This window comes from Panulirus ornatus, chromosome 39 (genome assembly GCF_036320965.1).
Source record: "Panulirus ornatus isolate Po-2019 chromosome 39, ASM3632096v1, whole genome shotgun sequence".
In the NCBI taxonomy this organism is placed as follows: domain Eukaryota; kingdom Metazoa; phylum Arthropoda; class Malacostraca; order Decapoda; family Palinuridae; genus Panulirus; species Panulirus ornatus.
This window is the reverse complement of record NC_092262.1, coordinates 8,095,188-8,108,912: the sequence shown is the minus strand read 5'-3', so window position 1 is coordinate 8,108,912 and position 13,725 is coordinate 8,095,188. Positions and strand designations below refer to the sequence as shown.

The following is a 13,725-nucleotide window of genomic DNA, read 5'->3' as shown; positions in this document are numbered from 1 at the left end:
GAAGTCAGAGCAATGGGACAATAATTGGAAGAATTAGTCACCATGTTTAGGACAGGCTGTGTCACTGAATGGTTACAAGAAGGAAAATTAAGGTAAGAAATAGCAAACTTTTAGTAATGTATGAAAATATGCACAAGAGATTTCTTATGTATTTGTTTTTGGCCATGATATTTGCGACGTAATGACCCTAGATGTAGATGGCATTGAGGATTTTAAGACTTTTAACTCCTCGTTTGTTTTCTTTCCAAACCCATTAATCTTGTTTTTTCATGTATAAGAATTCCAGTTAACCATACAGTTTCAGAGATATTCATACACCAGGGAAAAATTACAGGACTAGTTATCCATAACTATGAACAATATTGTGTAAAAGTTTTTAATTTTTTGGCACAAGCTAAAATGTGTGGTAATAAGGTCTGAGTGTTGAGTAAATTGCTGCTATGCTTGTTTTAATGTGTATTTACTTGTTGACAAACTGATGAGTGATTATTATTGTTTTATATATGCTCAACCTCTTTTTGTTATGACTAATGTGATACATTGACAATTTACATAACGGCAAATCATAAAGGTGTGTAAATTTATTGGCTACACCAGCCGTATGCATTATTGTTGAGGTCAGACAGGTGCTGGCAACACTGCCACCACGTTTCAGAAACATCCTCGTCAACTTAGTGCTAGAAGAGTAGGTTTTCTTAAAGTAACTCGACATGATCTGAAGATAAATCATCTTTGTCAAGTAATTCAGCATTGTCTATTGCTTGATCCTCAAAATCTAGCATAAATCCATTGTTTCCTTCATGGAAAACTCGTGAGAATGGCCTGTCACAGGCATGGTTGGAGGATGATTGACTGATGGGAAAAATCGTACTTTGATATCTTGGCAACCACTTAGGCTAGGCATGCAGTCTTGAAAAAGATGTGTAAAACCTGATGCATAAATTTACATCTAAAGGAGTTGCTTCCCCACACAAATATTTTGGCAGAGTTGTTAAATATTCTGTCAACAGGCATGTTTACCTAGTTGACATGTGACTTTTTGGTGGTTCTGATATCACTTCACAACTGGATTATTCAAATCTTGTCTCCTGACTTGGATTGTCTCGGTATCGTTTCTTGTTTGAAAGTCTCGTCAGTAATTTCTTCAACAGTGACATACAGGGAGTTGGTTCTTATCATTCATCTTAGCTGGACTATTGTCATTGTTTGCCTTGTCACATTGAATGCTGTTTCAGTGTTTTTATGTGTTAACCACATCACATTATGAACATTCTCTGAATTGAATTCACTGGTAATATCCAGAGTCTCTTTGACTATTAAACTCTAAACACAAGACATGATGACCAACCCAAATCAAGGGTAAGTCTTAATTGAAGCTGCTTGGAGGCCTTGGTAACCTGCCAGTAACCATGGTGGTGGTTGTCCATCCTCTCGAGATTTTCCATGTCTGCAGCACTTGTTGCCACTTGTATCAACAACCAGCACACCCACACTGCTGGTATTTGGGATTGGCCATTCTAATAAATAATAATGCTTTTTTTTCTAAATTACAAATGTGTAACATTCAATTCAAAACAAAAAACATGGTCGTTATTGTCTGCTCCTAATCACATAAATAAAACGATTATGATGTGTAAGTGAAGTACTTAATTGTATCTCGATAAGAGTGCACTTACTTAAAAGAATATATAACTGTTTGGCACCAGCATGAAGCATTATTAATATCCTGAACTCGGCAAACGTGAAGGTCATTTGGCCTGATACCTTGCAGTAATTAGGTTTAGGACATGGGGACCCATACATGTACTTTTTTCCCCCCAAATTTGTTTAGGTTCTGTTGTTACTTTTGTACTTTTGTTAGTCCATTAACGAACTGTTTCCTAATATTCAGCATTACAAACTTTTAAGCTAATTCAAGCTTACCATATATATGGGAAAGTCTGTAATTGTCATTGTGTTAATCTATTTCTTTCAACTGTCTAGTCGTCTATCATATTTTCTTTCAATGGTTAGTACTACACTGTTCCAAATTTGTTTTCTTAGGATGCTGTTAGTACAGCATAGAAAATATTTTTAACTCCACAGTCGACCCAGCTCTAGAAGTTGGCCGATAAAATGGGTTGGCTTTGATGAGGGCCTCGGCTACCCATGCTGTCTCGACTAACATATAAAAAAAGTATAAACAGGAAAATTTTACAGAAGAGGAAGGCTCATCACTGTGTAACTAATTTGGTGCTGGTTGTTCAATAAAATATTGACAAAATAATGTGGAATAGTGATGAAATTGTCGAGTGACTCAAAAAAGGGCACCACTAAGCATAAGACAACCTCAGCTGGCCGGATTCCACTCCAAGAAATTTAAACTTGGGAATCGCTTGTCACTTCCTTCATGTAAAACTAGATTTTATCATCAAAAACAAGATTGAATATTTTATACAGTAAATAATTATGGTTATAATGTTTTAAACTTGTATAACCTCATAAATCTGGAAAAGGAAACTCCATAGGTTGTTCTTATTTATTTGATTAGCTATCAGGTCCCCTTGGCAGAATGGTTACCCAAAATCTGGGAACTGCTCAGCCCCAAGGTTGCAAGGTTTGAGATGTTTTACTATATTAGAGTTAAGCAGATCTATATGATAATGAAGTGTTGGGAGGAGTAATATAAACTTGCGGAGAGGATAAAATATAGAAAGTGGCCTTGAAACAGCGTGGGATGTCCTCTGATTTACTGCGTAAATGCCTCGCCACGCCCTCTGCCACCACCTGGGAACAGCCACATAATAAGTTTTCGATTTTGCTTTGGTACATACTTAACAAATGTTTTATTTTCCTAGTCATGTTTGTGTGTAAAATTTGCCCTTAAACGTGCTGGTTTGTCAGTGGGCAGAACATAAACATTTGCACAATACTTTCAAACCCCCACTGTCACCTGGGGTAAGTTTGTGGTTGTTTCCACAGCCGGTAGGAAGTATCATACGTTTATGTTTTTATTGTTTAACATTAGTGAAGATGTATTTTATATTTTCAAAAGGCTATTTGGCAAAAACTTGGGCTTTTATTTTTTTTTTGTTTCTCCCAGATGCACTGGTGGAAAAAGCTGGGAAGTCAAGTGCTGCATAAATAGACCCAAGTGAACAACAGTCCATTTACATTATGAATAATTACTAGATGATAACATTTTGGTGTTGTACGATAAATGTAAATATGACTTGCAGTAGTGTAGACAGCAGTTCACATCTTTACTGGATATAATACTTGGAGAAAATGAAATATGAAATCCTGCCATATTATAAAATTCCACAACATTCTTCTAAGTGGGGTAGAAATCTCGGCCTTACTTTCAATATGGCATGTAAAAATTGTAACTAGAATTCATTTATTTTAGACATGAATGAAGTACAGTACCACTATAGTATGATGAACCTATAAAAGAAAAAAAAATGCACTCTGTTCTGCTTTTTACAAGTGTAAGTATAGAATTCTAGATAAGATTATTTTGCTTGTATGAAATTTATTGCATTCATGTAGTATGCCAACTTCAGGTGCACATTTCACAATAACACTCCATACCAAAATACCCTTATGCAAAATGTCAGTATACAGCATTGTGAAAAAAATCTTATTTTTCCATAGGACTTTTTAATTAAGTTTATTTTTACTGATACAAGGGATATGTGAATTGTCAACTTTTCATGACACCAAAGTTGTCACACTTATAAATGAAGTTTGTGCCATCTGACAAATCTCAAGAAACAAGTAAATGCATATAAATCTCTGATACAACAACCAGTGCATTGTTTAATACTAAGTTTTGTACCAACACAGACTTCCGACACACAGTAGCACAAAAGTACACTTTTAATTTCGGATAAAAACACTGGTAGCTATTTTCTTTATAAAATACCACCAAGGATGATGTCTTTAAACTGTGCTGATATTTTTCATGAACACCATATATTCTTTCAATTAGTCCACACATGGTCATCAAGAGGAATGACATCCAAAAACAACATCCTTAGAAGATGACAATCATGTGTTGTCACCCTTCCGATGCTTGGAATGGCTCCGCACAGCTTCTGCACGATCTTCCCACTTACCAAGTTCTTTCTGTATCCTCTTGGTATTATTAGCAACCAGAGCATCAGCTTGGCCATAGTTTGGAGGGTTGCCGTACGGGTCATAACCAAGATTTGCCAACATTGGAGCAATATTAGCCATGTCCTCAACTACTTCCTTTGGAATCTGACCCACCCACTTGGTAAGCGCATCTAAATTTATTGGTTTGATCACCTGGTCACTTGATCGCTCTACCCTGTAGATGGAAGTTTTATTTTTGTAAAATGCTTAGAATATCAAAACTTTTTTTCATACTTGAATGCCACATTATTGAAGTACCACTAGGAATAGACAAAGGCCACATTTGCTCACATTCATTCTTCAGCTCTCACATGTAATGCACTGAAACTACAGCTCCCTATCCAAAATCAGGGCCCCAAATACCTTTCCATGATTTACCCTTGATGCTTCACATGCCCTGGTTCAGTCCACTGATAGCACACTGACCCCTATATATTACACCATTCCACTTCACTATCCTGTGCATACCTTAAACCCTCCCGCTCGTTCAGGCCCTGATCACTCAAAATTCATTCTCCCCTGATCCATCCATCTTCAGTTTGAGTTTGATCTCATTCTCCTTCTAACATATATATACCCTTTTGATAACTTTTCCTCAATCATTCTATCGATACATCCAAACTATTTCAGCACAACTCTAACCATTTCATTTCCAACACAACCTCCCTCTGTACATCCTCACCCTTAGTCAATGCCATGCATCCATATGATATTGCTGGGACTACTATATGTTCAGACATACCACATTTGCCTTGCCGGACAAAATCTCTCTTTCCACACATTCTTCGTGCTCCCAGAACCTTTGTCCCCTAATCCACGCTATGACTCACTTCCAACCCTATCTTTTTTGTTGTATGGTTGCGAGGCGTGGGCTATGGATAGAGTTGTGCGCAGGAGGATGGATGTGCTGGAAATGAGATGCTTGAGGACAATGTGTGGTGTGAGGTGGTTTGATCGAGTAAGTAACGTAAGGGTAAGAGAGATGTGTGGAAATAAAAAGAGCGTGGTTGAGAGAGCAGAAGAGGGTGTTTTGAAATGGTTCGGGCACATGGAGAGAATGAGTGAGGAAAGATTGACCAAGAGAATATATGTGTCGGAGGTGAAGGGAACGAGGAGAAGAGGGAGGCCAAATTGGAGGTGGAAAGATGGAGTGAAAAAGATTTTGTGTGATCGGGGCCTGAACATGCAGGAGGGTGAAAGGAGGGCAAGGAATAGAGTGAATTGGAGCGATGTGGTATACCGGGGTTGACGTGCTGTCAGTGGATTGAATCAAGGCATGTGAAGCGTCTGGGGTAAACCATGGAAAGCTGTGTAGGTATGTATATTTGTGTGTGTGGACGTATGTATATACATGTGTATGAGGGTGGGTTGGGCCATTTCTTTCGTCTGTTTCCTTGCGCTACCTCGCAAACGCGGGAGACAGCGGCAAAAAAAAAAAAAAAAAAAAATTATATATATATATATATATATGCATCCCATTCTGCGGAGACAAATTACCCAACAGGCAGTCCCTCAAGTAAATCAACATATGCTAAAATTGATTTCATAAAACAAATTCGCCATTTCCCGCATCAGTGAAGTAGCGCTAAGAACAGAAGACTGAATCCTAGAAGGAATATCCTAACTCGGCCCCCTTTTCTATTCCTTTTTTTTTTTGTTGTTGTTGGAAAAGTAAAAAAATTGTATACAATTGATATAAAGAAAAAATGAAAACAAATTAACTTGAGGAGGGAGGATTGTTTCATGTTGAATTTAAATGTGGGAGAACTGCATAAAGTGGAATTAAGTAAGAGAGAGGATATGACTGTGTGTGGAACCATACGCTACAGGAATAATTAATGATCCAACAAAATCTTTGACAGGATGTAAAATATAATCATGCTATACATCTGATTAAGTTTATGCCATGTGTGACTGCAAAGTTCCTAACCAGGTGCCGCAAATAACCATAACTGATGATGCAGCAGGTAATTTAAGGCAACTCTAGTTAGAATCTGCCTCAATATATGTACATGAATGTAGGAAACTTTCTTGAAATTCAAAATAACACTTTCAAAGGAAATTTACGAAAGCTTTACTGGAAACCTTCTCATAATGCAGAGCAAAACGGTTGGTTGTCCATTTCTAAAAGCAGCTCCCATGAAAAACGATGACATAGGAAAAAAAAGATTTTAAATCTTAAGTGTGAAAGAAATACCTGTACTTACTTGGAAAGAGAGACACCACCAGGTTTATTTATATGTTCTTCATGATGTAGCACAGCTTCATCCCATGGAACATCTAAAAAATCCAAAATCTTTCTCATCCACTCTTGGGGATGCAGGACAAGCTGCTCATAGTACACGGGCAAGCACTTGGATGATCCTAGTTCCTCACACTGAGTGTTCATTGTTTGCACAGCACTGTTCCATCTCTGCAGACACTGCTTATATGATGAAAGGTCAAAGCCAGTGATAGTTACCTGAAGGGGTATGTGTTAGTTAGACAAAATAATCAAAACGTCGGATCTAAACTAGAGACTTCTCAATTTTAAATTTCTATTCAGTCAACTTGAAGTCCTGTAACCAAACTGGATATTAATTATTTGGTCCTGAATTGCCTTATTTTAAAACTACCAGAAATTTTTATGACTGTATAAACTCAAGAAACATATCATTCATACATTCATTTAAAACAAGTAATAGCTAATGATTCCCATCAAAAATGATACATCAGCATAAATCGTCCAAACTTTACATGGAAGCATTAACCTACCATAAAGGGTATACCTATTCTTTCGATTAAGTTATAAGAAAAGCAAAGTATAGTAGCATGGCAATATTATGTAAAATGACATGGCTGTAACATCATTATCATCAATGGGATGGATTGAAGGCAAGTATGAATATGTACATGTGTGTATATGTTGATATGTATATGTACATATATGGGCATTTATATATATATATATATATATATATATATATATATATATATATATATATATATATATATATATATATATATATATATATTTATTTTATTTTTCTATTCTTGATCACTGTTTCCCATGTCAGCAAGGTAGTGCCAGGAAATGGACAAAGAATGGACCATCCACTAATATACACATAAATATCTGTACACACACACATATACATATATACACATGTACATATTCATACTTGCTTGCCTTCATCCATTCTTGGAACAACCTCGCTGATGCAGGAAACACCGATCAAGTATTGAAAAATAAGTAAATAATACATATATTCACATGTCTTATTTTTCACCACAGTGGCGCATCCAATCTCTCCTTCAATCAACACAATATTGTAAAATTCGAGGAGCTTGGTCTCCAAACTGTTTCCTTTCCTTCACTTCACTCGTGTACATTTACTTAATCTTCCTGCATTTACATATTCCATATGCCAAAATTTAAACACAACTTTCCCTATTCCATATGACTGTTGTGGCATCCTTGCTGAATACAACTTTCTAATTCCACATTAGACGAGATCCAGCACAACAATGCCTCTTACCGCAAACCCACATTTCATTCCACCACATGAAGGAAGACAGTTATATTTTCAAACATGCCAACTAATTGAAAATTTGAGTCTTTCTCCCCTGTAGGTCTTGCGTTGCCAAAATCTTGCTTAATTTTCATTACACTTGTAAATATCTCGCACCCACTTCCCCATCTTCTCTAATAAATTCTTCCTTATTCTTAAGGTTTAAAAGCTTTTCCACCATCTCTCCAGAAATTTTGTTTAAAATTTTAGTTTTCTCACCATCCAATCATATCTTCCATTCCGTTTCTCCTTTTTTATGCAATGTTAAGATTTAGCTGTGGATTACAAGCGAGCTTAAAAAAATACACTGTATACACTAACCTTGCGTGAGATAATGGAATGAACTGTTGCTCGACCATCTCGCACCATAAAAAGAAATTTAGCATGGGGGAAGAGTTTTGATAAGTAAGTGGCAGACTTTAAAGTGAAAGGATCTTTGTTGCATAAGCGAGATGCTGGCTGTCCATGATTGACCACAATATCCAAGATGAATGAGGATATTGCTTCATCCAGTACCTGCAAAACAGTGGAAATTTCATTTTCCTGATAGGTTACTTATCTGACTTTTTTTGGGTACGAGTAGTTTTAAGATTAATACAAAAATCATCCACATATCCTTATAATGGCAGAAATGTGTTATAAGAACCAACCTCATCTGTGACACCAGCTTCCTGGAGGCGTACAGATTCCTTTGCTGACCTTTTCCACTGCTGTCTCATTTGAAGTATCCTAGGTACTACTCGGGTTTCCTCACCACAACGGATCTCAGGATGAGCATCAAGCATGGCACGTGCAAGTGTGGTGCCAGACCGTGGCATTCCCCCAATGAAAATCATGGGCTCATTCCGATCATAATTGTGCAATGCCCCACTACTATCAGATGTTACATGCTGTTGGGAAAATAAAAGTCGTTAAAATCAAAATATATTTTTCAATTAATCTTAGTTTACTAGGAGGAAATGTTTATATCGGATACAGCAGAAGGGTTGACAAGGATATTCAAGATGCAAACATGTAAATAACCTGAATGTCAGAAACAGTAGCATCTACAGGGAAGAGAGTAATCATACTTGGTTGACGATAAACTGATTCACACACGGGTTCCAGTGTGAATTGCTACAAAACATGTAGTCAAAAAGTTGCATCCCCATAAGAAGTACATTCAATGTGATGAGAATACAAGTGCTTTTCTACCAAAGAAGAATAAACATATAAAAGCAATTTGCAGGTTATTGTTAACGGTATAAAAGGCAAAATGACAAAAAGTAATTGATTTCTGATCAGAGTAATATTGCAGAAAATTCATTTTCATCCACTTATGACTACAGAAATATTCCCTCTTGGATATGCTTTTCTTTTCCTTCTGATTAACAAAGCATACAAAAGGCAATGGAATCACAAGAATTTCGTGGTTAGCAAGCTACACGTACATTAAATTATTATTATAAGCATTCACCCTAAAGACTGGTACATGGCAGGTCCATGAATGAATTGCTTGGCGATGACTTTCATACGGACAGGTAAATGGAATTTTTAAAGAAAATTAATTATCATAAATGGACTGAACCAGTGCATGTTAAAAACCTGGGATAAACCATGGAAAGGTTTGTGGGGCCTGAATGTGGATAGAGAGCTACAGTTTCGGTGCATTACACGACAGATAGAGACTGAGTGTGAACAAATGTGGCCTTTTTGTCTGTTTACCTGGCGCTACCTTGCTGAAGCAAGGGGTAGCGATGCTGTTTCCTGTAGGGTGGGGTAATGCCAGGAATGGTTGAAGGCAAGCAGGTTTGAATATGTACATGTATATATATGTATATGCCTGCGTATGTGTATATGTTATGTATACAAATGTATATATGCACGTACAGGCATTTATGTATATGTGTATATGAGTGGATGGGCCATTCTTCGTCTCTTTCCTGGTGCTACCTCACTGACACAGGAAACAGCAATCAAGTATACTGAATAAACATATATTTTGATTAAAATGAATTTCTAAGATAGAATATTTTGATCTGTATTAAGAGTGCTTGGCTTGTAAGCCTAAAATTTTATAGTCCAGTCCAATCCAAAAGACTATGGGCATACATCAATGTTTAGGCTAAACAGTAGAAGACCTTGACGCAATCTGGGGACCACATTCCTGAATCATCTATAAAGCATGATATTTGTCTATGCCAATGGTGTATATCATGATACCTACCCTGACTATTAATACGTGATAAAAATAAAAACTCATAACGAAAGCAAGCAGAGGATTTATGTCAAAAGGCTCTTTTATATACTGGATTTAAATGGCAGATGATGACCTGCAAGGTTGTTTTGAGACCAATGTTATTCCTCATCTTAGTAAATAACTTGCAAAAAGGAATCAAATCATAAATCAAAATATTCATGGATGATGGTAGACTAAAGGAAGAAATCAGGAGTATTCTGGAATACAACAAACTAGTAAATGACCAGATAGGTTCCCAGCACTGATCAGGTTCATGGTTAATGGCACTAAACTTTATGGAAGGTGAAAATGGGGACAGTGAAATGAGTCCAGGTTACAAGTATCATCTCAAAAGGGAACAAATTATAGGCACCTGCTTGTGAAAGGATTCAGAGGTACACAGAATCCAGCCTGTCATCGTATCAAAACATATTGAGAGTTGCAAAGGAGGCAATCTTTACACTGGTCAATATCTGTAATGCCTCCTGTATGATGGAAAAGGATATATTAAAAAAATATATAGTACATTCAGTATTAAACACAAAGTAGAATATGCATCACCAATTTAATCAACCAACTTCAGAAGTCGTAAAAATGCTACAGAAGGTCCAGTAGCAGATAACAAAAAACAGTACCCAATATAACAGAGCAAAACTACAAAGATAGCAGTCATAGGGTAGCCCAAGTTGGACAAGAGAAGAAAAACTTCAGACATTTTAGATTTTAATTTTGTATATCAATCTAAGAATATCATTTTAAATTTCAATTTCTTAAATCAATCTAACAATACTGATACTAAAAAATTCTTTGAAACGGGGATGATCTGGTCAACTAGAGGACACCTCATGGAACTAAGAAAGGTTGTAAGAGCTTGATACTCTCTCACCAGCATCAGCACATCGTTAAGATTTCTAGCTTTGTTTCTAAGGTCAGAGAGGTTATCTTCCATTTAACTGCTCGTTGCAAGGTAGGAGTAGATTTTACTGGATGTTTGGATGCCATACTAACAAACACTTACACAATGATTTATAAAAAAAATCAAATAAACAGGTATACCGAAATTGCATTTTCTACTAAACACACCCGCACAGTAGTGAATTTTGACCACAAAAAATGAGGGACCGGTAGAAGTAGGTTCCTCATGACTAGCAAAATCACATGTGGTGATGCCGCATAAAAAGGGGAATGGGTGTATGAGGATATTTATATGTATCAGATGATTCCCTATTATTTCTGAGGTCATTACTTTTATCATGCTTCAAAAATTCACACAGGACATGGATGTATTATAAGGTTGAAAAAGAATATAATTACATATTAGAGAATATCTCAACGAATAATTATCAGAATCTCTACTGTTGAAAGAGGCTAAAAGATGAGGCAAGGAGGGTGAGGAGAGGCCGTAACATCTGTTTCAAAGATTTTAAGATATGACTAAAGAGTGGTTGTTATTCATATCACTACAACTCGCATTGGAATATATTTTTTGTTAGAGTATTACAATATGTTACTCCAAAAAGAAAGAAATAATTATACTCCAAAAAGAAAGAATTATATCAATGCATAATTTTTATGATAATTGTAGGCCTCTGTTATGTATAAGAAAGCAATGCTGACTATGACTCGTTTATGGTTCGCCCAGGGTCAAGCTTGCATTGGTTCAAATTCTGGTCACAGCAGGTGGTCCACAGTCCACCCAGTTACTCATCTTCCCCAAGGAGATAGTTCAGGTTGATTAACTGGGTACCTGGCTGACACACATACATACACACACACACACACACACAAATATGGGAGAAAGAATACTTCCCACGTATTCCCTGTGTGTCGTAGAAGGTGATTAAAAGGGGAGGGAGCGGGTGGCTGGAAATCCTCCCCTCTGGTTTTTTCTAAATTTTCCAAAAGAAGGAACAGAGAAGGGGACCAGGTGAGGATATTCCCTCAAAGGCCCAGTCCTCTGTTCCTCTGGACTGCAACAAATTGAAACATGGAAATGGAAGCGAGTCACAGGGTGGGAGAAGGGATGAAGGTTCTGAGGGTACAAAACTTACAACTTCTTACTTCAACATCAACTGGATTGTTCTTTATCCTACAATAAATCCATAAATCACAACTAACGGTGGATTAGAAAGAAACCTAAAGGTGGACGGGAAAGAAGTGATACAAGGGCAAATCAAGAGCCCCCTTACAATGTTTCTGAAGCTTTCAGAAGCAGGAAAAAGAAGTAAGGAAACTATCATCAAAGGTGAGAAAAAGCTAAGAAATGGCTTCACTTAAATTTAGTTTAGTTTTCATCTATACCTGCATCATAGTTATATCTATTTCCCATGGATATTCATACTCTACAAGGAATTTATTGATGATTTTCCTCTGTTTTTGATCTAAACGGTGAAAACCAGTCCCTGCTGTGAAGCCTTACAAAGGGCATGATTTGAAACAAGATAAGGGTGATGGGGAGAAAAAAGAAATCTACAAAATTTATACTGCAACAGTAGCTAACATACCTGAGTGATATGAAGTGTATGATTCTGGTGGCATTATGGGAAACAAAAATCACCAGGAAATTAAAATCTGAGAATAGAATTCAGAGGGTGCTGGGATGAAATCCTCAAATGCATGTAAAATAATACATTAATGTTTCCATTTTACTGTAGAGTAAAACAGTTTAACAAGGAACTAAAGTATCCAAAAGTTCCTGAGCTGCGCCATGTCTGAAATCTCATAACAATGCAGTGGTGGCACATATGATACAAACCCTTTACAATACTGTATGTACAAAAATTAAATGAATTAAAGCATCAAAGTAAAAATTTCACAAATGGAATGTACCAAACATGAATTTGTGTGGAATCAAGATGTACATATGATTATGTTTAAATGCAAAAAAGATTGCATTTTGATTATATGTCACATTTGTACATAAGAAACATATTCATTGCAAACTATGTAATGCTATTATGTGAAAATCAAAGGAAAGAAAAAATAATCTTACCTTAAGAGTACATCAATACTAAGTGAAAACGAGATAACAGAAGTCAGGTGAAGAATTGTAAGAAATCACAAAAAAAAAGTAAAACATGGAAAGAGAACATGAAAATGTTCAATTCTTAAGGAGGGACATAATCCAGCTGCCAGTGCTGCTGAGAATTTAATTTTCAAACCTTTAGCCAAAAGTTAACTTTGGAGATACCATGACATTTTGAGAATTAGTTCTGACAATATAAATTTCCCATGACCCACTTAAATAGGTCAGGTAGTGAGCCAATCATCACCTAGATGTAAGACTGTCAAAACAAAATCGAGCACCCTTCAGGTGGCTGGCTGCTGCAATTCCTCCAATAATGAGGCACTAAAACATAATCTAGCCGAGCAGGTGCTCTACAAGTCCTTGCTTTCCTTCTATATGGTAGGAATTACCAAAGCCAAACTCAATCACTAATATGTATCAAACATTTGATATAATGAGCAATTAACAACAATAAAATTGAAACCCAAAGTGTCAAAATTAGACACAAGAATGTCTCTTACAGCACAACTTCTACACAGACCTGAGTCATGAATATACAGGCAGACTGTGTATCAAATCCTAGTCCTGGCAGCTAGTCCATATTCCAATCTGCTGTTCTTCTTCCCCTAAGAGCTGGTTAATGAAATGGGTACCTGTCATAAGCTAGCACGTTTAAGTGTGTACATACATACAAAGGGGTAAAGACATGTTAAATATATACAAGGTTAAGAGATAGGTCAACACGAGTGTAATGCTCTCTTCTCATGAGATACAAATAGTAATCAAAAAAACACTCTCCTAATAAGACA

The 13,725-nt window shown here is 36.5% G+C and overlaps 1 protein-coding gene across 8 annotated transcripts in view; it reads right to left on the bottom strand.

Moving 5' to 3' along the window:
• Positions 1-2,506: 2,506 nt before the first annotated feature.
• The window catches only part of LOC139761095 (protein-tyrosine sulfotransferase 1-like), a 63,368-nt gene continuing 52,149 nt past the window's right edge, over positions 2,507-13,725 (bottom strand). For 4 of the 8 annotated variants that reach the window (XM_071684969.1, XM_071684977.1, XM_071684970.1 and 1 more), the window contains 4 exons: positions 8,342-8,581; positions 8,013-8,207; positions 6,348-6,601; positions 3,615-4,315 (listed from right to left, as the gene is read on the bottom strand). In XM_071684969.1, coding sequence (XP_071541070.1) covers positions 4,033-4,315; positions 6,348-6,601; positions 8,013-8,207; positions 8,342-8,581 — 972 coding nt within the window. In that variant the 3' untranslated portion in view covers positions 3,615-4,032. Of the gene's footprint in view, positions 2,767-3,614; positions 4,316-6,347; positions 6,602-8,012; positions 8,208-8,341; positions 8,582-13,725 lie in introns of those variants that run through there. The other 4 variants (XM_071684974.1, XM_071684972.1, XM_071684976.1 and 1 more) reach the window with 2 other exon arrangements.